The 26,469-nt window shown below is 51.5% G+C and overlaps 2 protein-coding genes across 7 annotated transcripts in view; one reads left to right on the top strand and one right to left on the bottom strand.

Moving 5' to 3' along the window:
• The window catches only part of LOC148092833 (uncharacterized), a 29,647-nt gene extending 5,275 nt beyond the window's left edge, over window positions 1-24,372 (top strand). For 2 of the 6 annotated variants that reach the window (XR_015714836.1, XM_087819201.1), the window contains exons 3-5: window positions 2,696-2,788; window positions 3,033-3,287; window positions 11,983-13,354. Coding sequence is in view for 3 of the 6 variants with exons in the window: in XM_087819201.1 (XP_087675327.1) it covers window positions 2,696-2,788; window positions 3,033-3,203 (264 nt within the window). In the remaining 3 variants the exon portion in view is untranslated. Of the gene's footprint in view, window positions 1-2,695; window positions 2,789-3,032; window positions 3,288-5,770; window positions 10,233-11,982; window positions 13,355-22,582; window positions 22,655-23,048 lie in introns of those variants that run through there. The other 4 variants (XM_087819202.1, XM_087819203.1, XR_015714837.1 and 1 more) reach the window with 4 other exon arrangements.
• On the bottom strand, window positions 3,366-5,166 carry LOC107529353 (neuroendocrine secretory protein 55-like). The gene has a single exon (XM_016202720.2). The coding sequence runs from the start codon at window positions 4,793-4,795 to the stop codon at window positions 4,067-4,069; it is 729 nt and encodes a 242-aa protein (XP_016058206.1). The 5' UTR covers window positions 4,796-5,166; the 3' UTR covers window positions 3,366-4,066.
• Window positions 24,373-26,469: the final 2,097 nt, after the last annotated feature.

Here is a 26,469-nt window from a genome sequence, read left to right as displayed (position 1 = left end):
ACTTAGAGGTATTACCGAAGAACGTGCTCAACACTTGTGGTCAGTTAAGACTTGTGGCCAGTGCTGCTGTCTGCTGGCCCTGCGCCCGCCTCCACTCTGAAAGGCTTGTTCTCAGACATGAGGAGCAGGGAGAGCAGGTGGGGGAAATAAGCACACATCAGACCAACACCGCGTATCTGCCAAGTTTTCTCATAGGTTAGTCACAGGACACCGTGGAATTCTGTATTCTCTAACTTGCCTCCTTAAGTGATTTTGCCACTAATTCAGAAACAGATTTGACAAACTCAAATGAGATCAACATAACACAGATTTCTTCACAACTGGTGTTTTGATTTGATCAAACGTTGAAAATTTTTTAGGTTCCATTAGTGTTAAAATTGTTGAGAGAGTCAAACTGGGCAACTCTGGGCATGTGGAGCTGAAAGGGATGCTGGGAACATCATCTTCAGAGACTTCATTTTCCACGTGAAGAAACTAAGGCAGAGGGGTACTGGGTCTGAGCCAAGGCCACTGGGCAGACTGGGACCAGAAGGTCCTTAGGCCTTAGATCCCACTGCCCATCTCTGGGCACGGGTATTTAGAAAAGAGTCACGATGTCAACCCCTGCAGAGCAGGACTAGGAATTCCATCTCTCATTCTGTAACATGGGGATTAAAGACGTAATTTGAGACTCATCCCCTTTGCTGGGCTGTGACGTCACTGGCCTCTGGAAGCTTCATTTGATGTTAGTGATTTGTTTTCTGCTAAGAGACATGCTTTCCCCACCACCATGCTTTCTGCTCAGTTTCCTCTCAATAGCTTCCCTCTGCGTGAAGCAGTGATAATACAAATACATTAAGTAAAACACATGCAGAGTCTCTAAAAAAGACCTCATTCTTAGCAACACTGATGTTGCAGCTTTCTTCATTAAACCTCAATCAAAGCTGCTGAAATCGGGCTAGAGAGTCAAAGGGCTGTAAGCAGTTGGGGGGGCACTTCTATTCATTAAAGAAGCATTATCTTAGGCAATCCCAAACTTTAAAATACCCAGTTCTTGAATTCTGATAAACACAGATAAAAAGTTTGCCAAACCTGAGAAGTAAACCCACGACAGATTGTTGATACCACACAATATTTGAACATTGCTACATGATTTTCCAACTTGGAAAGTTGAGTTATAAGAGCAGCTTTGTCCAATAAAAAGCAAATTTCCATTAAGCAAATGATTAATGTAGTAAAATATCCTAAATATTGAAGCATACCATCACATTTAATTAACTTTATTGTCCTCCAACGCCCCCCTCCTTTGAAATATTATGACTGCCTGGTAATTCACCTGTGTGGTCCACTATAGGGTCTGTTTTTTTGGAGAATTTCCTCACCAGACTGGCCCCACCTAAGTTGAAAGGGCAAGTGAGCCCATTCAAATGCTAACCAGTTTAGCAGGGTGAGACAAAAGGCTGGCTGGGAGGCTGGTGAGTTGGGAATGCTTGGAGAACTTGCCAGAAACTTCTCTGGAAAAGAAGGGCAGCTGGACCCAAGTGGCTCAGGTAGAAAGAGGGTTTGAGTGTCTATGTAGCAAAATCCCCTCTCCTCAGGGTGCTTTCCTAGGGGTTTGGCATACTCCTTAGTTGTTTTGTGTAGTCCCTAATGGTCTTTCCACCCTGGAGCCAGGATGGAAGGAGGAAGTTGGGGGAGGGGAGGAATGAAGAGGGTATGGGGGTGGGTAACAGATTTTCAGTTAGTTTGTGGAAAAGCATGTCTGAAAGATGGCAAACTATTTGTGTGTTCCTACATGGGGACCCCCCCAATAATGAACCTGTATATTGCTTACAGTTAAAGCCAGCCTCCCCATATGTAAGTTTCTGTTTAAAAAATGGACCAAGACTAGGGTGGGAGGTATGGGCTAGGCACTGAGAACTTTTTAAAAAACCTGTTTGTTCATCCTTCAACAAGGCAGCATGCTAATTTCTCTAGTGAAAACCCCAGCTCTGCCGAAAGACCGGCCCCCAACGCCCCAACCTGTGAAAGAAAGTAGCTTCCACACTGAAAAGCATGCCCGAAAGCCAACAGGGGACCTGGCTGCTTCTGCCTAGTCACTGAAGACCTTATACTTGGTGAATTCAGGCTATAAAGCATTACCAGAGGGAAAACAGAACACTTAATGCCATGGAAAGGAACCCAGCATCTCGGTTTGAGCAGAAATGTCAACTTTGGGGAGCTTCCTCTCACTCAGGCAATCCCACACTTTCAAGTCCCCCTCAAGGGAGGGCACACGGTACCCTCCTGCAAGTCCACGGCAGCCTCCAGGCTTCAGACACTTCCAGGCTGCCCGGGGAAGCCCCTTGCTAACAAATTGCCCGCCGGGTATTTACTAGTGAAAACCACAACCGCATCCAGGCAGCCAGAAGTCATTAGCCCGCGCCGCAGCCGCGCATAACTAAGTCTCCGGGCGCTGTGCCGCCTTCCCTGGGGAAGAGACGTGGGAGGAAGACCATTTAAAGTGTTTTCCTTCTGGCCGCATCCTTTTCTTAGGAGTCTAAGGATCCGACCGTCTTTTCCAGCCTCTAAACGCTTCACCTTTCCCCCAAATCATTCTCATCATTATAGTTTAAACCGGCGCATATAAAGCAAGACGCGAGCACAAAGAAAAGATCAGCTTCCAAACCTGGAGAGGTTTTGTAAATACATTTCACTTATCGGTCTTTTCCCCCAGGATTGGCGAAGAAAGCACACTTTCCGCACCAACAATGCGTTACCGGACTGCGGCCGGTTTTGTGCTCCGACACCAAGGCAGTTTCACCTCCAGGTTAGATTCCAAACTTGGCTCCACCCGAGCTGAAAAAATGGCCGGTGTGCGCCGCCTCCCCGCCCCGAGGCTGCCGAAGCCGCCAGCCCCTGCCCCCTCTGGACCCAAAGACTAGCCTTGGATCCAAAACCTTCCCCCAGCTCCGCAGGTGCGGCGCTCTCTGGGGACACTTTGTAGGGTGTCCTGATGATCAACATGAACCCCGCTCCAGCCCCGTTAACTGTTCCGCTTTACCTTTCCGCAGGCGAACACCTCGCGGGTTTCAGCCCTCTCTTCCATCCCCAAAGCCTTGCGCAACAGCCTGGGACCTCTCCAGCCAGGCTGCACCCGGCTCCGTCGCCAGAACAGCTGTGCCAAAAGGTTGGCGATACCCCGACGTGACCAAGCCCGAGCCACCAACCCTGCTGGCCCATAGAGGCATTCCCTGAGGCGCCTATACCTCTTCTGCCTGCCTTCTAAGTACCGGTATTCAGGAGGGAACCGCCTTCAGCTCTGAGAGGTCGGTTCTAGGGCGCGGGCAGGTGCGCACGCTCTTTGCGGCGGTCTCCAGTCCCGCGAGCGCCCGGAGATGAGTGGTGGCTGCCAGCACTGGCGCACAGCCTCACAGAGCACTGGCACCAAGGATCCCGAGGCTCCAAATTGGCAGCGCCGGGACTTGGGCTCCAGGCTCTGAGTGGCTTAAGCGCGGTGCGCGACTTTCCCCGGAGCCGGCTGTCTCCGGAGTTCTCACCCAATCCCGGTCTGATTACTTTTCTCACATTGCAACAGTGTCGCTACAGCGCGGCTGCTCTGGCTTTGTGAAAGTTGGCGCGCGCGCCTCCGAACCACATATCCGGCGCCCGCTAAAGTCAACTGGTTTGAGATTAGTATCCATAAGAGCGGAAAAATGCAGAAAACAAGTCACTTACCCATGCCTTTTGGGTGTGCATTTAGAAATCTGGGGGTGCGTCCGGGGTTCAGTCGTGCGTCCTGGACACCAGCTCGGAGACTTAAGGCTGTCTCCAGCGGGGTGCAAGGAGCACCCGTGCCGTCTAACAAGCCTTTGGTCATGCAGGCGTCCTCTGGCGCCCTGGAAGGCTCTCCTGGACTCCCACTTCCCGGGCTAGCCAGCTGAGCCCACTCTCTTCCCGCCTTCTTCCTAACCTGACTTTCCAACCTGTCCTTCCTTCTCCTTCCCTTCCTCCCGCTGCTCCCACACCGACCCCAGGCTTCCCAGTTCCACGGTGGGCAACCAACCTGAATCAAAGAAAACAAGGAGAATCTGGACCGTGTCCTCCATTAGTGACGCCGGATGGGGATGGGACCCCTTTTGGAAGGGGACTCCGGGGATGGGTCGCGGCGGGTGGGCTTTCTGGGCTTGCAGCGACTCTGCTGCAGCTTCTCCTTCTTTGGCTCCTCAGACTCTTCGGGGTCCCTCGGATCCTTGTCCTCGGGCTCAGGCTCCTCCCCCTCTCTGGGGCTCCCGGGCTCCTGAGTGCTGGACTGCGCGCGACTCGGGGAGGCGTCGGGGCTCCGCAGCCTCAGAGCTTGGAGACGCTCGGTGAGAGATTGGCTGAAGGTGCTCTGCTTGGGCACCACGGGGCCGCGCTCGTCCTCGGGCTCGGTCTCGGGCTCAGTGGTGGGGGCGGTCTCCGTCTCGGTGTCGAAGTCGGTGTCGGACTCAATATCAGACTCGGTGTCGGTCTCGGATTCGTAGTCGAACTCCTCCTCGTACTCTGGGCAGTCGGGGAGGGACAGGTCTTGGTCTGCCTCCTCCTGATCGGTGTCAGAATCGGAGGGCTCGGGGATCACCTGGGCTGCGGAGCGGTGGTGGGCGTTAAGAAAGCTCCGGCGCTGCTGGGCAGCTGCGCGCTGGGCGCGGGCGTTGGAGGTGGCAAGGGCGCGGAGGAGCGCGATGGAGCAGGAGAGCCAGAGGAGCGCGGCAGCTGCCCGGCGGCCAATGGGTGGGCACAGATCGTTGTAACTGTGGCGAGCTCGGCGCCAGTGAGCCCGGGACCTGCGATCCATTCTCTTAGGCACACGCCGAGAAGCCGACCCACCCTCTGGCTCTGCAGAGAGTGGCTCCGGTGCGCATTGGCGGCTAGAGCCGAAAAAGGTGCACCTTACGAGGTGAGAAGCTGGGTCCGGAGGTCCCAGCCCTGCCTCGGTGTAAGGGCAAAAAGGGAAGCACCTACCGTTCTGACAACTCAACTTTCTAAAGCTCCGCGCCTCTGCTCGCCTCTCTGAGCAAAAGGAAGGGATGGAGAAAGGGGAGGAAAAGTCTATCTCCTCCCGGGCTCCTCTCTCGAAGTCTCAGACTCTGCAGTCTAAGACTCGGGAGAGGTGCCTCCGCAGGTCCTCTCGTCTGCGAGAGGAGAGAGGAGACTGAGGAGCGGAGAGACGGGTGGAGAGGTTCTGCAAAGTTGCGCGCCCGGACTTCTGCCGGGCATGTGCAGTAAGGAGGCGGGGGCTCCTCCCGGCGAGCTGCGCGGCGGCGTCAACTCCTAGGCGCAGACCCTAGTGGGCCGGCAGGTGGCAGGAGGGAACCTTGTTTGAAAGGATTTGGGCAAGCGAGGGGGGTGGGGGGTGCAGGCGGGTGCCAGGGAGCAAGCCATTGAGCCACAGGTTGGCAGCTGGGCATGGGTTCTCCATGGGGTTCGTACCCCCTCCCCAACTTCTCCGGTGTTATACTTAAAATGAACAAAACTGGAAGCATCTCAAACCAAACCGCAGAACTGCAAACATTCGGGGGGAATGAGAGTCTGTACGTGAGTATTCATGATCCAGCCCGGGCATTTTCCAGGGGCTTAATAGCTTGAGGATGGTAACCTCAGGCAGTCAGTCATGAAACCACCTTCAGCAGATCTGTTATAGTGACTGTAATTTGAGAATTTTCCAATCCCCCCCCCCCCCCCCCATACAGTCTCAATCTGCTAAATTACCTAATGGACAAATAAGCCTCTTCCCTAGGAAGGGTCCTCACAGAGCTGTGCTGGCTTGCAGGTCTGCAAGCCCATGGGTGGACCGGCAGGAGCTCTAGCGGAGAACAGGGCTGGAAGACAGGCTTGAATCAGCTGGAACCACCATTTCCGGCAGTCTTTCCTGCTCTGATAAGCAGTAGGTACAACCAATTCTACCCCCTGTGGCAGGGTGGGGGTGGGGGGATTCAGGGTGGTCAGCTAGCAAGGAAACCTGGTTGGGTATACCCTTTAAAGCTCTCATAGTTTTTCAACAAAATTAACTCATTCAACAAATATTTATTGATTGCCAAGCTCTGTTCTAGATAGTGAAAGTTAAATAAAATAAAATAAAAAGATGAGCAACAAATCTTAGATTAAGAAAGGATGTTTAGGGTTCATCTGCTGTGAAGGAGAGCATTAAACCACTCAGAGTGTCTCCTTACCCACCACCACTGTTTACTCCAGCTTGAATTCCACATGAGAAACAACTGGATCAACCAGAGCATTAGATTTAGTGGGCAGCTAAACACGCTTGGAGCATGTTGTTGAACCCCAAAGGCTGAAACGTTAGAGGAAGTTAGTAAGGCCCTTATTTGGCTCTGAAAAATCAAGTGAGTGCCAGGTCCTTGAGGGGAGCCCTGGAGTGGTCCTTGCTCAGGAGATCATGTCCTGTGGAAGCTCTGGAATCCCTCTGTAACCTGGCTGCTGCTGGACTGTGCCTGCCCTCCCTCTAGAATATGGAGTGCCCCTTCTGCCATAGTGACAAGACCGAAGGTGGTGAACTCAAGGCAAACCTTCTCTTAGAGTCCATGGAAGTGTCGACAATGCTGCTTCACTAGGGACACATGGTTTCTTTGTGTTTGAGTCAACATGGGGGACACTTGAAGAAGCACAACCTAGAATTCTGCTTTTCTTTTTGGCCCACCTGGTAGCCCTCCTGGTACTCCTTCGTGGTGCTGGAGAGTTACTCAGCATGGTGGGATTCACACTCATACCTTCAACACCATGCCTGCGTTAAGACTAGCAAACCCAGAGTTAAGACGTTAGCCACTGCTTTGGATGTATTGAGGTTTTGTTTCTGCATCTTGGATTTGGGCATTCTTGAATGTTTTTGAACTGTGGCTGTGTCTATCTTACATCTTGTGTTTGAGTTAGTTTGTAGCATTAAAATACTGATTGGTCTAATGAAGTGGGATTGATTTGTCTTAAACCCCATAAAAGGCTAATGTCTGTATGCTAGTTGTGCTGTACTCTAACACTTTCCAGAGAAACGGAAAGGCTTTTATTACCACAAGTGCCTGGATGGCTCCACTCACCGTGTTGATATTATTATAGGACACTGGACAGGGCATTTGGAGCCATACATCTTAAATCCTGATCGCTCGGCCGTTAGGGGGACCTTTTAAAGGTTCTGCTCACAATGGCCCACCTGCTTTATTTCTTTCATTTAGCACAGCCGCACTAACAATGTATGGAACATATACACATTGTTCAAGTGGGTTTCAGGGCACACTGGGGGGGAAAATCAGGAACATGTGGGTGCTGATGGATGCCCTTTGAATGGAGACAAACACCAGCTGTCAGCGACGAGGTGGGTTACGGTTCTTCAGTGCATGTAGGAAGTACTTCGTTTTTCAGGAGTGCTTTATGCCTGTAACGGAGATGGCAGCCCAGAGCTGGTCCACTCACAGACACGCTGAGACTGCCTGCATTTTTTAAAGTGTGCATTACATGATACATATATTTTTTACTTGATTTTGCATTAGTAATGCACGTTCTTTTCAAGATAGATTTTAATCGGCAAACGGACATTGAACAGATACTGCATTCTTGAGCCCCCATCTCGCACATTTACAGATGCGTCTGGTGTCCAGCCTACAGGCTCCAGGAGGAGCAGGGGGACTGCACTGAAATACTGTTCCATCTCTCAGCACTGAGGCCGAGCAAATGGATCTGTGCAGAAATTCTCTTTAAAATGCATTACGTGCATGACTTTAAAAGTGCTTGCTGCAGAGTGAATTTCAAAAAGGAGCAAGCGGGTGATGAACGACCTCAGGTTGTTAGCAGGCTGAGGAACAAGGGGCTGTGTCTGTCTGCTGGTAAATAAAGTGTGGACATATATCACCTGCAGGCCTGTGTGGGAGGGGCCCCTAAACCTGTTGGACAGGACAGCGCAGTTTCCTGTCCTTACAGTATCGTACAGTAAGGTGCTTATTTGGATGAATCTGAAGAATGTTGTTCAGCCTCTTCAAGGACTGTCCTGTGGAAAGGGCAGTAAGATGTATTTCTGTGAGTCCAGAGGCAGAATTTCAGCTGGTGGGTGGTAGTTACAACAGGCAGATTTCAGCCCAGCCCAAGGAAGGATACTCTTAAAATTAGGGCTCTGCAGTGGAATGGCTGTCAGGAGGTGGTTGGCTCTTTGTCAGGATTGGTCTTAAATCAAAGGACAGATGACCACATATTGGAGATGTTTTCCGTGGGACTCATGAGCTGGGAGAGTTGGAACCCGATGCAGCACAGGTTCTCATTCCATGAAAGGCATGTGGAGGCCCTGGGAGAGGGGCTGGGGGCTCTTCGACTCTGCTTCTATTTTAGAAGCTCTGGAAAGTGCAGTGGCTCAGTGACAGGAAGGAATGTTTGGGTGGCGTTTCAGGACATGAGCAAACAGGTGTATGTTGTGGAACTTTCGTAACCAGGGCAGGGCTCTGAGGCTCTTTGCACCAGAACTCACTTGTTGAAGCAAAGAAATGAGTCAAGTCTGTCTGTTCACTGTATTGGTCCTCTTTGCTTCCTGTCCCAGAGTCATCTTAGAAATTTAAAATGACATTGGCTATTTAGCAGTTACGTCTTGAGTCACTTCTGTGACCAAGATACTCTTCCAGACATTGTGGGGAGTTGAGGTAATGGAGAGGAACAACTGCCATCCAACAACATAACATGCATGTCAGTGTGAAGTACCCCAAATATCCAAAAGTGGATTGCCAACAGGTGCCAAATAGTATATCCTATGCCAGATACATAAACCTAGGAGGGGAGTTGGGTAATGGTGGCAATAAGGGTGGCTACATTCAGGGGGAGAGTTCGCCTTGTGGGTTCTGAAAGGCGTGGGTTCTACCTGGTCTGATTTGGAGGTTTTCTTTTCTTTTAAAAGTCCGTGGGAGGATTGCTTTCCATCCACCCGTCCCGTGTGCCTTCCGTGTGCGAAGCCCTGTGCTGGCCAATCTGGGGAAGATGGATGAATCACATGAGTTCTCAAGAGGCTTGCCAAGCCATTGTCATGGTTCCCCTAGACACCAACGAATTTTCTAAGATGAGACACAAGATAAAAGATTGGTTCTGCTCTGCCAGCCAAGTGGGTCTAATCACTCTTGAGCATATTTTTTGGACAATCATTGGAAAGGACCGTTGTGGAGATGGAGAGCTTTTCAAACTTTCCTTTGGGTAGGAATGAGTTTGGGAGCTTAAGGGGCTCTCACCCCTGACTGGTAATCAGCCAGAACGGCCCCCATCACTGAGACTTGCCTGTGCCCCTCCCGCTGCCCCAGGAGGTCGGGACAATGCAGACACATTTGGCTCATTTCTTGGATGCTACTTTACCATTAATCAGACTGCACTGATACTGACAGGCTCTCACCAGTACAAACGGTGACAACCCTGAGCTGATTTTGTGATTTTGGGGGAATGCCATCTAGATCCAAAAGCGAACAATGGGGGAAATAATTGTCTTTTTGACATGACTGGGTTCTGTCTGGCACATTGTCGGGATGACAATTCTCTATCTGTGCCCTTTGTTTTGAAAGGGAGCCAGGATCACAAATGGAGCAGATGCCGGTGTCCACAGCTGTTAGCAGTTGTCTTCTCAGGAGTGGCTTTGCCTTCCCGTTCACCATGTGCTCCATCGAGTTTCTTCCTCCAATCCAACACCTCCCTCCCTCCCTCTGCCAGGGGAGGAGCAATTTCTAGGAAGCTTCTGGAAACTCCCTCACTCAGGCAAAGCATAAACTTGGGCATACAGGTGCTCCTTGGGCATGGTGCCTCCCATTCTCTGCTTCCATGTGGCCCCTGGTTTACCCTCTTAGAGTCTGGCCATTTGCCTGGCTTTGTCCTGTCCAGAAGTGGGCACTGGGTTCTGTCCATGTGCCTAGCCCCAACTTACATTCCACCTTGTCCAGTTTATTCCCATGGTTAGCAAGACATTAGTGACCAGAGATGCCTGCAGCCCAGGGGATTCTGGTCTTAGATGTCCTCCTGTGTCCTGCACACCAGCTTCCTCATGTAACTGAGGTCTGCGGGTGAAAACACCGCTGACTGCAAAGGATGACTCACCGTTGAATCCCCCGGCTCACGGTTGTAGCTTTTGTCCAGCTCTCCTGGTCATCCCACCTTTTCCTCCAGTCACCAGCACTGACAGAGGGCCTCAAAGTTGTTTTTCTCTCTGCTAAGGCTCTGACTCACCCCTTCAGACGTGGTGGGGGAGTGAGCAGCGATGGGGGGGGAGGCTTAGTGGTGTCATGGTTCAGGCACACGCTCATAGAAATCCTTTCAGCTCCAGCTCTTCAAAATATGATTAGACCAATTTTACATGTCTAGTCACTGAGGCTCCGGTAGATTGGGACTGTTGCTATATGTGCAAAGTGAAGTGGAGAATTGAGGCAATTATCTTCAGGCAGATGACTCTGGGCTCTGTAATCAGTCCATCCCGATAACCACGGGAAGTCAGCTTCATCACCGAAGCGTGGCTTTGAGTTAAAAAGAGAATTCTAAGGTATTTGTTTGTTTTTGCACTTGCTTTGTTTTTCCAAAAGGCTGTTGGTGTTAGGGCGTGTGGCTCCCTCAGGTGCAAGATGCTGACAACCAGACTGGTGCGTGGGAACTGACCTGCACTGGCTTGTGATCAGCAGCTGTGCAGCAGGGCGCGTGCCCGCCAACCCCCCTGTTTCCACGGTGCCGGCACTTGGTTTCACATCCATCTCTTCTTCCCACCTTTCTTCCCCTGCCCATAAGTCTCCTGAGACGATGGCCTGGATGATCGACAAGGTCATCTTCAGTGCCAAAGCAAGACAGAACCCAGGGGCCCCAGGCTAGACAGGCACCATACGCACACATTAACAACATAACGAGGCCAGGAGAATAAAGAGCAGGTCTTTTCAAAATCAGAAATGAAAACTCATGGGCTGGTGAGGACTTCTGGACCTTCCCTCCCCATTCATTGTTTTGGCTAAAAGTCCGTGTGAATTGGGACTTTCCCCTTTGCTGGTTTAGAAATTCCCTCATAAAACCGCCATTGCTTCCCCCAGCTCTTCACTCGGGAGAGGAGGAAGAGAAGCCGCTGGTGCCCCAGGTCATAACCACCCTTAGGGTGATGCGGGCGTCAGGATGGGGGGGGGGGAGTGTCAGCGTGGGGCCCTGGCCAGGGAGCCCAGACGGGAGGCCCCCCCCTCACTCACACTCACACTCAATTATGGAACAAGAGGAATCGACCAACTCCAAATGCAGTCTGACTACAGCACCCTGGGAAGGGGGCTGAGATGACCCTAGGAAGACAGGACGCACAGAGCTGGCGTGTTGTTTTAATGACTCAGGAAATCTTCACTTTTGTCACTTTGAAATTTTCTGATGTTGCTTAATTCGTTTTTTAAAAAGGAAACCAAAACTTCTTGTCTACAATTGAGATGAGTGTTTCAAAAAGCATTTGTCCTCAGACTGTCGAGGCATAACGTGGGTTACATGTGTTTTTATCGATAGTAGTTTATTCCGTCTCCACTTGTTAAGCTGTGACATCTTTGCCGAGTTCTGCTGTGATTGGCCTACAGCCTTCGCCGTCATCATTTACACTGTATTTTAAGATCTGCTGGGGCAAGTGCCTTCCACTGCATGTTATCTCAGAATCTGAGAATTCTGCCCATTTATTTTTCTATAGGCCTTAGGAACCATTTTTATCAAGTTCTGTAATGACCTGGCTGATGTTTTTACTGGAATTGCATTGTCTGTAAATTAAGTTGGGAAATATTGTCGTCTTTTCTGCATTTAGCCTTAAGCCAGAAGTATGATCTCTCTCTTCATTTATGTGAGTTTCTGTTTCTTCCATTACGTACTTGTGTGTTTCATTATGTAATTCTAATACATCATGTGAGTTTCATGTCCTGGTTCCCAAGTATTTGATGCTTCTGTTGCTGTTGTGAACAGGCTCCTTGTTTTCATCATGCTTTTGGACTATTTATTGTGTTTATCGATTTTTGTGCATTTTTCTCATAGTCGACTACTTTGAGAATTGGCTGGTGGATGAGGCACCCAGAGGCCTGTTGGAGCAGACGCTTGCTAGAGGCTTTCGCAGCAGGGATTCCTGAGTGAGCGAGAGAGCTGGGCTCCCTTGCAGTTGCCAAAGGCCAGTGTGCAGCAGAACGGAAAAGATACAGGTGAGGCCCTGGGTTTTCCTTCAGGCTGCACTCCCTCCAGGGAGGGAAGCTTCCTGCCTTTCATTATTTCAGTGGCATTTATTTTCAAATGATAATAGATAGTAATTTGGGTTTTTTGTTTTGTTTTAAGATTTTAGAGAGTTTTTAAAAATATTGTTTTTATTTGTTTTTTTTAAATGACTTTACTTAGCATATTAAAAAAAAATGAACCAATGTGCAAAGCCAGGTTGGCACCCATGTTTCTTTTGAAATAGCACCTTCTGAAATCTCAAAAGCAGGCTCTTCCACTGGTGCCCTCTTGGACTGTGGTTTCCTGATACTTGGTAACTCAGGACTTCTTTTATTTTGAGATGATTTTTGATGTGTTCTTTTGCGTTCTTGTTCATCACGTCACTCAGGTTATTTCTTCCTGTACCTTTTCCTGGTTTCCCCACCTCTCCTCTGTGCCTCGCCAGGTTCATTGGAAGTGCGTGAGGGAGGAGACTCTTCCCTCCTTTACTTTATGAGAGGGATGGAATGGGGTGCCCTCAATGTGTTTTTTTTTTTTTTTTTTTATTAACCCTCACCCAAGGATTAAATTGATTTTTAGAGAGCGAGAGAGAAACATTGAGGTTGCCTCCTGTATGCACCCCAAACCCACAACCTTTTGGTGCACGGGATAATGCTCCAACCAACAGAGCCACCCGGCCAGGGCTGGGTTTCGTTTTAAACAGATATCTTTTAATGTCTTCTCTCTGACAGTATTTAGGTGGGTTTAAAAACAAAACCAAAAGAAGGGGGTAACCTGTGAGAGGGACTCTACAGAAAGGCTGGAGGGTGAGAGGTGAAAAGCCAGATTTGGGCCCGGCCAGGCGTGGCTCAGCGGTTGAGCATCGACCTGGGATCCAGGCGATCGGGGTTCTATTCCCGGTCAGGGCACATGCCCGGTTGCGGGCTCAATCAATGACTTTCTCATCATTAATGTTTCTATCTCTCTCCCTCTTCTTTCCTCTCTCTGAAATCAATAAAGATATATTAAAAAAAAAAAAAAAAAGCCAGGTTTGGGACCAGATAGGCCTGGGCATACATCCTGCCTCCTGTTGCACCGCTGACAACTGGCATCACCTGTCTGGGCTTCTGTCTCCTCAGTGCAAAATAAGGTCCTTTTAGGATCCCAAAACTGCCTTCCAGCGTTGTAGAGATGATCAAATAAAAATAAATAAATAAAAAAAGTGCCCAGTAATGGTCAATAACAAGCAAACAGGCTCAGGGGTCATTGCAGCTGTCACTGATGGTGGTGGTGGAGGTGGAGGTGGTGATGGTGTGATGGCGGTTGTAGTGGTGGTACTGGTGGTAGTGACGGTGGTGGTAGTGGTGGTAAAGGGCAAGAGGCAGGAGGTGATGGTGAGGACTGGGAGGAGCCCAGCTAGGCAGAAAGGACCTAATGGAAAATTGGAAAGACCAGTAAAGTTGGGTTTTGTCTCTATGAATTTTCAGTTCTCTCACTGGCCCCTTGATGGAAGGTCTTAGAAGCCATAGTTTGATCTACAGACCTTTGCTAAATCTCCATTCTGGGCTGTTCACTGACAGGCACCAGGAATAGGATGGTGAGCTAATCAGACTCCATTTCTACTCAGCCCAGTTAGTAGGGGATCTGGAAGTAATGAACCATCACATTAAGTAGGGTCTCATTACAACCTGAGCTAAGGGCACTGGGAAAGAAATGTGTTTTCTTCAGACTGTACAGTGGAGGAAGCTGCCCTAGACTTGGGCATGTCAGGGAATGCTTTCTGAGAAGATGACCCAGGCACACTTGCGCTGTGAACTGAAGGAGGAGCACTGGCAGGGGTGCTGAGTTCCCAGTGAGGGAATCAGGTGTTCGCAGGCCCTCTGCTGGAAGGAGTGACCGTGTTGGGACAGCTGGCTGAGGTCAGTGGCACTGGAGCACAGAGTGATAGGAGTCTGCAGGGGCCACCATGGAGGCAGGACAAAATGCAGTCTTGTGTCTTGACCATCCTTGCAACAATGGGAAGCCCTGGCCCTGATGGCTGGGAGGTGCCGCTTCCAGAACCTCTCTGGCCATAGGGTAGGGGGATGGAATTTGAGGGGAAGCTAGAGATGATGGTAGCTGGTCTAGGGATGTGGTTGGTTCTAGAAATAGATAAAAACAGGTGGCAGGAGTGGCCTTGAGAGTTATTTAGGAGGTCGCCTAACAAGGCTTGGTGAACAAAGGATGTGGGGAACTGACTGTGCGGAGGGTGCCGCCCAGATGGGACTAGATGGACGGCAGTACCTCTCACTGAGCTAGAGAAGCGTGGACAGAGGCCTGGGGTGGGGCAAGAGGCAACTGAGTCCTGTCTTTGGCTTGGGTTAGAAGTGCCTTTGGACCTCACATGAGGAAAATTCAACAAGGTGGAAAGATGCTGTGCATCTGGAGGTCAGCAGTGGGCTACAGGGGAAGCAGGGAAAGCTAGTGGTGAGGGCACAGAGAGGGACAACCCACACTGAGTTCCATTCAGAGTCATTGTGGGTAAAGATTGTCCCAGAGCTGGAAGGACTTGGGAAATAAAGTCTTAGCCCCTTCATTGTACAAGTGAGGAAACTGAGGCTCAGAGAGGGGTTGGGACCTGCTAGTCAGCGGCAAACCCATCTCTTGGGCATAATTGCTTATAGTCCTAGCTCAGTCCCTCTCCACTACGTGCTGAGTGAGACTCTTCATGTAGAAAGGGGACATGAGCCAAGAGCTCAGATGTCAACCCCCTTGGTAGCAGATCTATTTTTTGTCAGCATCCAAACAGACCACTCACAGCTTCACCTTCTTTTCTTGATCACTGTAGAACTCCCATTCTGCCAGCTCCTTATTGAAGTGAGCGATCAGGAGCTGGCGAGAAGTGGTTTGGAAGCTGGAAATAGACCTATACCATGCTCTTAAAGACCAAGGTTGGCCAGGGCCACACAGCAGTGGCAGGGACTGGGCAAGGTGAAGGCTAGGGTCATTTGCTGACACTCTCTACTGATTATTCAAAAGTCCAGTCAACTCCAAAGTGCCAGTTATTACTTAAAGCTGGACCCCAGATATGGGGGTTAGGCATCAGAAAGGGGAGCCGCTGGTGTTTGTCCAGGCCTCTTGTCAAGATGTCTGCTCTGTGAGACTGTGACATAGCAGCTGCTATTGCTGAGAATTTAATGTTCAATTACACATGAGATATATTAATTAGATAAGTCAGAAGTTAAAAATACTAACGAGATAAGACTAAAGTCTGCTTTAATGAACAGCTACAGTTTCTATTCCTAACCTCTCAGATCCTCCCAGGATCACCGGCCTCACACATAGTGACCAGTTTCTACAGAAATGGTTGTTTTTTTTAATCCTCTCCCAGGGATATTTTTTCCATTGCTTTTCAGAGAGACCGGGAGAGAGAGAGAGAAACATCGATGTGAGAGGAACACATCCATTGGTTGCCTCTGGCCCGCCCCCTGCCCGCAGGGGCTGGGAATGGAGCCTGCAACCGAGGTGTGTGCCCTTGGCCAGAACTGAACCTGGGACCCTTTGGTCCATGGACTGATGCTCTAACCACTGAGCAAAACCAGCTAGGGCAGAAATACCTTTTTTAAAAACACAGGTAGTTTTTGTGTCACACTGCAGTCTTGTCACCAGGCAGGCACCTTAGAAACCTGCTGTACTGGTTCACACGGACCTCCCCTATTCTTCTGAATGGCCACCCGTCATCGATGGTCTGCATGGAAGGCTGTCCATGGCAGCTTCCCTGTGGGCATTGTTCCCTTAGAAACAGTACCTCGCCCCTGCCCTGGCTCTGTCCTCTGTGCACACGCCCCTGAGGGTTCTCTAGAGGTGGATTCAAGGCAGCACAGCTGGTGGGTCGCAGGCAGACACAGAGCTTTGCCTCAGCTTCCCTTCAACACAAGACCCAGTCTGTCCCCACTAGCAGGGTGTGAGTGTCTGTCCCCACCCTCTTTAACACTACCTGATGCCTCTGGCCAAGGGAGCAGTAGCACTTCTAGAGTGCCTAGACCCAAATTAGGAGCGGGACTGGTAGCTGTTTTCCTGTGGGGCTGGGGCTGTGGGCCTATGGCCTTGGTTTCATCATGCTTGTCTCTAACCAGTGAAGAAAAAGAGTGGGACTTCACTGAATACATTTCAGAGATCTGCCAAAAAGAGAGGTACAGGAAGCCTCCCTGAAAGACAACAGGAGAGAGGCTGAGTGCCCTGGGGCCAGTCGAGTTCCTCTGAGAAACGGTGCCTGTTCAAGAACTCTGGGCAGTGCTCTGATGTGAGGACCCCGCGCTGGATCATCTGGAACCTGCATGCAGACCTCTTCTGATCCCTGGTCTGGACGGTTTAAATTGGGATTGTCCACAATTTAAAGAATGTTCTTCAGCCTTTGAAATTGAGGCCCCTGTCTCCACTCCCCCCCCACCTGCTCCCTGCCCTGCTCACTGCAGGCACAGACAAGTTAGTCATGGTGTAAAACTAGGGTTACAGTGTGATTTGTCATTGGAGCAGGACAGTTGAGTGAAAGGCAGTGCTAGCTGGAGGGGATGCTGCAGTGACAGCAGATGGTCAGCCAGAGTTTTCCTTGCAAACCGGGTCATGTGAGCACCCTGGCTTTTCCTTAATGAGGATATTACTACTATTATATTATTTTTCAATCCTCACCTGAGGATATGTTTTTATTGATTTGAAGGAGGGAGGGAGGAGGGGAGGGAGGGAGAGAGAGAGAGGGAGGGAGAGGTCAATGTGAGAGAGAAACATGGATCTGCACCCTAGATATGCGCCCTGACCAGGAATCAGACCTGCAGACTTTCGGTGTACAGGACGACACTCCAACTAACTGCGCCACCCGGCCAGGGTGGGATATTACTATTTTTAATAATATAGTTATAACACTAACATATAAATAAATGAAAAATATAATTAATATTACTAGTATTCTTAGCACAGTTAAAAGAATGACTTCTTAACTCCAACTAGTTTTCAAATAGAGCCCTGTGGGGTGAGAGAAGGGTCTCCCATGGAGCCCTTGTCAGGCTGGACGAAGCAGTTTCTGAAGTCAATATGGAGACTCAGAAGGAACAATAAACTCAGGAGGAGGCAAACGGGGACATTCTCAGAGACGCCCTCGTTGGGGGTCCTGAGCAGCCCGTGGAGGCCAGTGACCACGGCTGTGGGCGAGACTCCGGGTTGCTCAGGGCAGCCCCTTGTGGCAGAGCCGTTGTCAAGCCCACAGCTCAGCCCGGAGCAGAGGGCTCCGTCCGGGCTGGGCTGCTTGCTTGGGCATGGAGTGGCCATTCGTAGGCAGATAATGCAGTCAAAACTCTGAGCTCAAAAGCACCTTAGAAATTAGGAAAAATTTAACAGTCCCTTAGAAACACTGAGCTCATCTTTGCTCAGACATCAGTTGCCCCACACCGCCTCCACAGTTTTTGCCATATCCCCATGCTGTAACTGCACTTAACAGTTTCTTTAAATCAACTTGCTGCCTTATGACCCAGCAGTTCCACTAATGCAAATTATCCAAACAAACCTGAAACACTAATGGGAAAGAACTTGTGCACCCCTGTGTCCATAGCAGTGTTATTCACAATGACCAAGATCTGGAAGCGCCCAGGTGCCCATCAGTAGCTGATGGATAAGAGAGCTGTGGGCATTCACCCCAGGGAACGCTGCTCGGCCATGAAAGAAGAAGGAAGCCTCACCCTTTGGGGCAGCGTGGAGGGACCCCGAGAGCATTTTGCTGAGCAAAATAAACCAGTCAGAGAAAGACAAGGACCATATGATTTCACTCATGTGGAATCCAAAGAACAAAATAAAGCAAAATAGAAACAGACTCATAGATGCAGAGAACAGACTGACTGAGGGGAGGTGGGTTGTGGGGCTGGTGGAAAAGGTGAAGGAATTTAGGGAAAAAAAAAACCCTCTTAGACAACAGTGTGGTGACGACCAGAGGGAAAGGGGGTGGGGCAGGTAGAAGGGGACGGGGGTAAACGGTGACGGAAGGAGACTTGACTCGGGGTGGTGAACACAATACAATACACAGATGCTTATCAGAATTGTACGCCTGACACCCACATAATTTTATTAACCAGTGCCACCCCAATACATTCAATAAAAATGTTTAAATCAGCTTGTACTCTTTATGTAAATGAATTTAGTTTTAAAGGCTAATTATACCAATATCACTTGGCTTCTAGCTCAAGTATTTTTAAATACACTTGAAGATCCATGGGTAGCACTTTACATGAACGGTGTTGGCCCTTGTCCCCTGGGAGTCATCTTGGCCACCACCTTGATCTAGTCCAGCCTGCTCTTCTCCCCAACTTATGGGCAGGTAGTCTGTCCACCGCAGGAGATGCTGTCTGGACCCTCGGGGGTGACCAGACGAGTGTCTGCCGTGTTTGCCCACAGACACCTGTCGTCCGAGGGGCAGGCTCCTCTGTCGTCCGAGGGGCAGGCTCCTCTGACTGTCTCTAGCAAGGCAACCTTAGCTGAGGAGCAGCAGGGACGGTTCTGGTTCCAACCAGCTGGAGCCTGTTGAATTTCAACAGGACTAAATTACTCAGGGCATATTTTCTTTCCATGACATTTGCCTTCTAATAATAAATCGACAGATGTAGTTGTCTTGATCTGCCTTTACCATGACATTTGCCGTCACTTCACATGTTTGTGTTTGCAGACGCAGCCAAGAAATGGGCTTATCGTTTGGGCTTTAACCTATGCCCTTCGCCTCTGTAGAGCTGTGTCCCCAACCACAGGGGCAGGAGCTCAGGCACCTTTTACCTCCTGCTGGTGCAACTCAATGCCCCCCACCCTCTTTTTTGGGGGGTGGGGGGAGGTCTTTTTTTCCATCCTGTTCTCTGTTCTTGTTTGCATGTCAAAAAATGCCAGAAAAGAGCCTGTGCCTAAAATATATATATATCTAGAAATGGTAGGATAGGCCTTTCATAAAGTCTAAAAGCAAGCAAAACAAAGCCCACATATATGTGATAAAACTAAAAGGTCCACAGCAAGCACATGATAAACCCCAGATTATATCTTTGTCACCTCTGGTGGAGGTGGGTGAGGGGAGGGGGAGGGCAACTACGAGCTGGTTAACTGGCTGTGTTCTTTCTTGGATTGGCTGGAGGGTTACAGGGGCTGGTTGTGTTTTTAAATACTAAATTTTAAAAGTATATGTTCAGACTGTCTCCGTGGGTCAAGGACCTGGGACAGTTGAATCAAGCCCAGGCATTGGGGAGTGGACCTGTGGAGCCGAGGCCAAAGGGACCTGTCTCTAGCCGAGTTGTGGCTGACCCGCGCCAGCCTCTGCTTCACTCCTGCCCTCTGCACAGGTCCAGAAGTGCCCAGAAGTGTTCCTAGCACACCCTAGGCCCTCTGCAAACGTGTTGAGTATTATTTCACATGTATACTTTTAAACTTGTCATGGAAATATCTGAGCACACCGCAGTGGCGAGGAGGCCGGGGCCCCAGCATGACTGCGGAGCCGTCAGCCCAGCCACTCTTGTTCCCTCTGCTGCCCTCACCTTTGAGTGGCTTTCAAGCAATCCCAGAAATTATATAATTTCACCCCCCTCTGAGTGCCTTTGTCATCAGTTGAATGCCCTCTTCCTTCCAAGGAGAGCGTGTCAGGATCCTCACCCTGCTTCCGCTCTCCTCCCACGAGATCGCCGCACAAATCCAGGGCACCACCCATCTTTTAACGCCCCCTTTTAGAGGCTCCAAAATTGATCGTTGGAGGTTTCCCCAATACCCAAAGCAAAGTGGACACATTTTTCGGCGACCAGGCAACTTTCAGCTGTGCTTTCTAAAAGAACACATGTTTGGATCATACAGAGCCTGGATCATGATGTCAGTTGTCACCGTCCGTGTGGAAAGGTTGTGCCCTGGCCAGCTGCTGGGCCCCTCTGTGCTATATTAATAGCAGGGACATGGGGCCCAAGGGGCTGGGGAGCCAGGAGGAGAGGAACAGCTGAGGCGGACCTCGCGCCGCGCTCCAGGCATGTGCTCCAGGCATGTGCTCCTGCTTGGGCACACAGATGGCCCCGCTGTGCCCTGCCGCCCCAGCCTCGAGCTGCGCCTGTCTTCTCCTTGTAGGGTCAGGAATGGGCTCCAGCTGACAATACACTTGACGATGGAGCCAGATTGAGGTGGGCGTGGTAGGGATAGAGGGTTCGGATGGCCCTGAGCTCAGGGTCAGCTTACGCTTTTACTGGAAGCTTGGGCATGTGTGGCCGAATGAGGTAGTGCTCTGTCAACAGCTGGGGTGTTGGGTTCTACATGCCATGGCTGGACGGATAGTTTTAAATGTCACAGGCCGAATGGAAGCTTCAGTTGGCAGAGGGAGAGGGGAGGGGGCTGGAGGACACTGCTTTTCGTGGCCTAATCTGGTCAGGAAGCTGGGTAGGGTTAGCACCTGGGAGAGGCCCAGCGCGTGAGGTCCTGTGAGGAGGTAGAGGGGTGTCACCTGAGTAGGCAGCAGGGCAGGAGCTGTGGCCACATGTGGAAATGCCAAGGACAGGTTGAGAGGTCAGTGGGCCCAGCCTCCAAGCCCAGAGGATGTGTTGGGGACTAAAGCCCCCCGACCTCAGCCCCCACTCTCCGCCCTGCTCCTCGCTCGGGCCGCTCAGGGATCTGCCGGTTACGAGGAAGGGACCAGGGCTCCCGGTGATTAAGCCAGACGAGCAGCACCTGGCCCTCGGAAAGGCGTCCCTAAATGGTGGCTGCTGTCGTTAATAACAAATGTTCATTTGTGAAACGCTGCCGTAATGGATGGAGTTGGAACTGCCCGCCAAGCTAACCCCACCCAGGGACGCTTGTGTTTCGACAGCACAGGACTTCCTTAAAAGTCTGAATGGTCGTGCAGCCAACATTTAGATATTAGATTTTACCAAAAGTTTTGGAGATGGGACTTCTCCTGACCCTTGGGAGCCTCTAGTTGCCTGGGGCCTGCCATCTGCCCACCCACAGGCAGCCGTAGCTGAGGGGTGGCTGCCCCCTATCGGCGAGCCGCAACCCACTGCCACAAGGCCCAGTGGCCACCTGGCCTGTCACTCATCCCTGAGCAGGGCCTGGCCTCTGTAGGCATTTTCACTTGCTCCCCTGCAGTCAAGTGGAGCTATTATTATCTCAGAAGGAACAAGGGCCATCAGAATTAGCACTGAGGTGCTGGCTGGGCTGCCTTGACTTTGCTATGACATTGGTCTGGGAGACATGGGCTCAGAGCACTGGGGGCCTGGCCTGGGGGAGAGGAGGTCGAGGAAGGGGCGCAACGCGCTTTCAAGGGGCCTTGGCCAGGCTGAGGAGCTAGCGCAGTGGCCCCTTTCCCTCCCTTTGGCCCCTTAGTAGCCTGAACAGAAGCATAACAGGGTTTGGGCAGTTACTTTGGCAATGCCAACATCTCTGCGTCTCTGGGCCTACCAGCCGTTGCCGGGTGGGGGCTTGGGAAGGCTCCGAGGAGGCCAGGAGGTCTGAAACCTGGGCGTGGCTTCTCTGAACAGGGGAAGGAAGGAGGCGCTGCGGGTTCTCTAGGGCTCTTGGCTGGTGGCAGGCAGCCTTGAGTTAGCTTTCAGTGCAAACTTCCTCCTCGTTGTCCAAAGTTCAGACTTCAGTCTTGCTTGTCCAGGCCTCAGGGAAAAAGCCCTGGCAGCAGTGACTTCAGCTGGGCCTCGGGCACCCGCAGGAAGGCTGCGGGGGTCCCTCTGTTGAAGAGCCCGTGGGAGAGACGCTAGGGCTGGGTTCACACGCAAGCTTGCCCCAACTAGGCCTTGGCCCAGAGGACGCTTCCTCCTCATTTGTTCGTTCCTTCTTTATGCATGTGTCTCGTGGTGCCTGCCATGTCCTAGGCATTAGGGGAGTACGTGAATTCGTTTAATCTTGCCTTACAGAAGGGGTGGGGAGTGTCCTGCTCACAGGCCATATACGGCTGGAGAAATCATTTGGCCTGGCCCTGCCAAGGCAACCACAGGTGGGACTCGAAAGTCAATAAATCTAGGAGCTTTTTTCATAGCTAATTTTTAAGTTGATAATTATGTATGGCCTGCAAATGAAGTTATAAATATCCAAATGGCCCTTGGCAGAGAAACGGTTCACCACCCCTGCCTTACAGGGACACAGAGGCACAGAGAGCTCAAACAACTTGTCCAAGGCCACAAAGCTAAAAAGTGTTAGAGTCTGGATTTGAACTAAGGTGGTCGGTCAGGCTCCAGAACCCACTTTCCAGACTACGCCCTTGAGTGCTCCTTGGGAGGTGAAGGGGCTCCTGGGAGGGCCAAGGTGATGCTATGATGCTGGGGCTGAGTCGGGAGCCCACCTTATAGCAAGCTGTGGAAGGGCCCTGGGGTGGGCAGAGCTGGCTGTGGAGGAAAGAGAGTAGAGGGGTGGACCAGGAGGACAGTGGAAGCACTGGGAGCTCTAAGCTGTGGTCTGAATCCCTGTTTTCTAGAATTTTCTCTGCTCCTGAGTGGAGGAGGGACTGTCAGAGGCTGGAGGAACCGCAGGAGACCAGCTGGCATAGGTGAGCCCGGTGAGGAGGAGCCTGTCTGAGATATTCTGGAGGATTCCAGCACTCCCAGTGATGCGTTAGAGGGTACAAGTCGCTGATTGGATGGGTCAGAGCTGGGGTACCTGGGCGTCTGCCTCTGAGGTGGTCCAATCTGGGATCTTTCCTTCCAAGGCCTCTTTCTCGACACTGTAGAGGAGGGTCCCCGGTACTTTCGGAGTGTTCCTAACCCTTTGGGGCTTGGCCTGTCGTCAGCCTGGAGCACACGTTGCCTGGGCAGCCGTGGAGGGAGGACTGGGCGGGTGGCGCTGGGGCAGGCGCCCCTGTGTATGTGGTGGCCCAGCTCCCACTCAGCGCTCTGAAGGGGTCAGCCATCTTCACCTCTCAACAAAGCCTTATGGGGTTTTAGGTATTTTTTTCCTGACGTGAGGAAAGTGAACCATGAGAGAAGTCAGTGCCTGCAGCCACTTCTCCAGTCCCCTAATGAAAATGGAAGCCAGTGGGGTCAACCAGGTAGGCGGGTGCTCTCCCGGGCTTGCCAAGCCCTCACTGCAGCCAGCCCTGCGTCCTGCTCTCTGGGGGAATGACGTCTCCCCTGAGCCGTGGCACAAAGTGCCCCAGCCCCTCACCACCAGGTGGCGCAGCTGCAGTAACGATGCCAATGGGGCTTTCAAGCGCCCCTTGCTCAGGAGAATCCCTGGGGTGGGGTTTCCTACGCCCCTTTGGCCCCAGACACCTGTTGGAGCTGCTCTTGGACCTGGCCTGGAATACAGTTGGGTACAGACATAATGGGTTCCCATCAGCTCTGTCAATTCAGCTGCCTAATTTCTTCTGTCCCTCACTCCCTGTCCCAGCTCTACAGGATCAACAGGATGCCACAGCTCCGCCACCTTCCTCTGGCCAACTGGAAGGACTTAGCAAAGGCGCCTCTGAGCTTGACGTCTGCACTCTGCCCTTGCCCAGGTGGGGCCTGAAGAAGTTGACTCTAAGATCACATAGAAGGCCTTGAAGATCTCGACTCAGCCCTTTTCATTAACAGACCCCTCTCCTGCATCAGTAAAGACGCCACATTTTCAAAACCATGACTGCTTCTCTCTAAATCAACAACAGACAACAGCCTAAAGACAGCCCGGAATATAAGTTGCGCTGATGGCTGTCTGACCATTGGAAGAAAGACAGCGGGTGGAAGAGCCCCGAGCACGACCTTGGTACACTGGGGGGGTGCGCGCTGTGTTTGTTTATCCTGTTAACCCTGCCCTCCCCCCTTTCTCTCTACTCCAAGCCTTTCTGCTTTCCAGTGTCTTTGGCACCTGCATAGCAGGTCCCCTAGAAGCTGTGGCACTGCTCTGTGGCACCTCTCAGATCATCGACACAGCCTCTGTGACCTCAAATCTGAATGCTTCAGCCTTTTTTCGATGGAAGCTTAACCTCTGCTCTCTGAAAGAAAGGTTTGCGAAGAAAATAGAGTTTATGAACAAGGTCTTGGGAGGTAAGGGCTGATCTCCACCCTCCCCTAGAACCAGTTCGGTCGGGCTTCCCTAGCACGTCATCAGCAAACGCCAGTTAGAGCTGAGTCGTGTCTGGCTCCGAATGAGGCCCAGCCTGGTGGCCTCTTGGGAATACCTGTCGGAGCTAACTTGGGGTTCACCACTGGGCTTCTTTAAGAGGGCCTATTTCATGGCACTAGCCACACCTCCAGAGCCACCTGAAATGAGGGTTTACTGTACCATTTAACCACCAGGCTATACCAGGCCATCTGTTGTAAAAAAAATCAGTCAACAGCATGTCCACAGTGCAGGTGGACCCTTTGTACTGCTGCCTAATAAGTGAGCCCACTGAAGGCAGCGACCTGGGCTGAGGCAGGTCTGGGACTGTCCTGGAGGGTGAGGGCCGCCGAGCCCCGCACTGCTCCTGTCCCGGCCAACTCGGGCTCCCTCTCCCAGCGCTGGCTGCACGCACCCTTCTCTAACCATCTTCTTCATGCCCAACGAGTGACCCTGGGCTGACACTGCCCATCAGCCAGGATCTGAGGACGAGTGGGAGGCCTGTGGGGCTGGACAACTTGTTCGCTGCCCTCCTCTCCTAGACTGAGCTCCAAGGCCACGGGCCAGAGCTGCCTTGCCTCCTGCAGGCGGTCTGGCTTCCGTCTCCATGCATGGCACACAGTAGGTGCCTAATCAATCTGTGTGGGACAAGTTGTGGATGTCTGTCCATTCTGCTCAGAGCCCAGCTCCACACGTGTGCATTTGCTTCCTTGCCTGTCATTGGCTTCAGTGCACGGCTGCTGCTCTGGGGTCCTGTGAAAGCCTGACACTCCCTCCTTCGTCCCGGATCCAGTCAGGTCCCCACTGTCATTTCTCTCATACGGTTTCCTCTTTTCCTTATCACAGCACAGAATTGCATGGCTATTTTCTCAATGTCTGCCTTCCCCACCAGTCTAAACCCCAAAGGGCAGAGCCTGTTTTTCCCACACACTTAGTCCAGAGCAGGCATTTAGATAATTGCTAGGTGGATGGACAGAGCAAGATGCAGACATGACATGAAAAAGGTTTCTCCACCTTGGGTGATACTGACATTTGGGGCTGGATCATTCTCGGGGGGGGGGGGGGGGGGGGCTGGGCACTGTAGGATGTTTAGCAGCATCCCTGGCCTCTGCCTCCCAAGTTTTGACCAGAAATGTCACCAGACATTGCCCAATGTCCTCAGGGGGGAAATTCAACCCCTGCTGAGAACTACTGGTACACAATCTGCTAACAAATTTTACCTTGACATGCTTAGCAGAAAAAGATTTCGCATATCACCTGTTGCCCTCTTTAAACAACCTGACCTGACCTGTACCCCCCCAGGGAAGCTGCGATGTAAAGAAAGTCTGCCCTCCAAGGGCCCTGGTGACTGACAGAGGGGTGGATTGCTAAAGAAAGCGTCCTAGATCAGGGTGTTCCCGAGGCCTAGTGTGCACCCCCCGCCCCCAGCTCTTCCAGGGCTCTGCGAGGCCTGCAGCAGTGATGCCCCCACAGCAACAAGCACTCCCTGCACTTGGACTTGGGCTTCTCATACCATTCTCCAACCAAGGCACCAGGCTCCTTGTGGAAAGAGCTTGTTCCTGGGCCACAGTCAGGCCTGCAAGAGGAGGCTGGAGCATGGTGCAGTGGCCAAAAGGGAGGCAGTGCTCAAAAAACCCAGTGGGGCACAGCAGGGGACACAGGAGCCACTGAGCTCCTGATGGCCCCAACCAACAAGGGGACTAATAAGGTGGTACAGTGTTAGAACCCAGTGTGTAAAATCAATATGCACGAGACCAGCCCGCTGTCACCAACTGAGTGAGGAGACAAACGGGTAGAAGAGACAAGTATCTGACATAGGAGATTCCAAAGAATTCATGGAAAAGACCCTCAGGGAGGGGACACAACTGCCCAGCAGTCAGCCGGGCAACGTCATGCAGGAATGTTGCCTCGGGAAGCAGAACTGTGCGTGAGCCACAAAGTTCACAGCAGTGGCAAGGAGTCAGGCTGGCAGTGTGGGCCTGATCAGATGTGATGAAACTCACCAGGACATCCTACAGAATACCTGCCAGCACCGTCAAATGGCCGCCAACACCAAGGAGCGTCTGAGGAACTCTTAGCCAGGGAGGCCGAGGAGACGGGACAACCGGATGCCTGGGTGGGACCCTGGGACAGAAAAAGGGCATTGGAGAGAAACGGGAAATCTAAATAAGGGGCAGAGGCCAGGTAACAACAATGGATCGATCTGGTTCCTGAGCTGTGACGAATCACCAAGCAGTGTGACGACAGAGACCAGGAGCTGCACACACAACACCGCCACCTGACAAC

This window comes from Miniopterus natalensis, chromosome 7 (genome assembly GCF_054644295.1).
Source record: "Miniopterus natalensis isolate mMinNat1 chromosome 7, mMinNat1.hap1, whole genome shotgun sequence".
NCBI classification, from domain to species: domain Eukaryota; kingdom Metazoa; phylum Chordata; class Mammalia; order Chiroptera; family Miniopteridae; genus Miniopterus; species Miniopterus natalensis.
The sequence above is the reverse complement of the archived record's forward strand: the minus strand, read 5'-3'. Positions and strand labels throughout refer to the sequence as shown.

Bases quoted from the DNA above. Each gene is read 5' to 3' on its own strand.
- LOC107529353 (XM_016202720.2), bottom strand. From the start codon at position 4,795: ATGGATCGCAGGTCCCGGGCTCACTGGCGCCGAGCTCGCCACAGTTAC.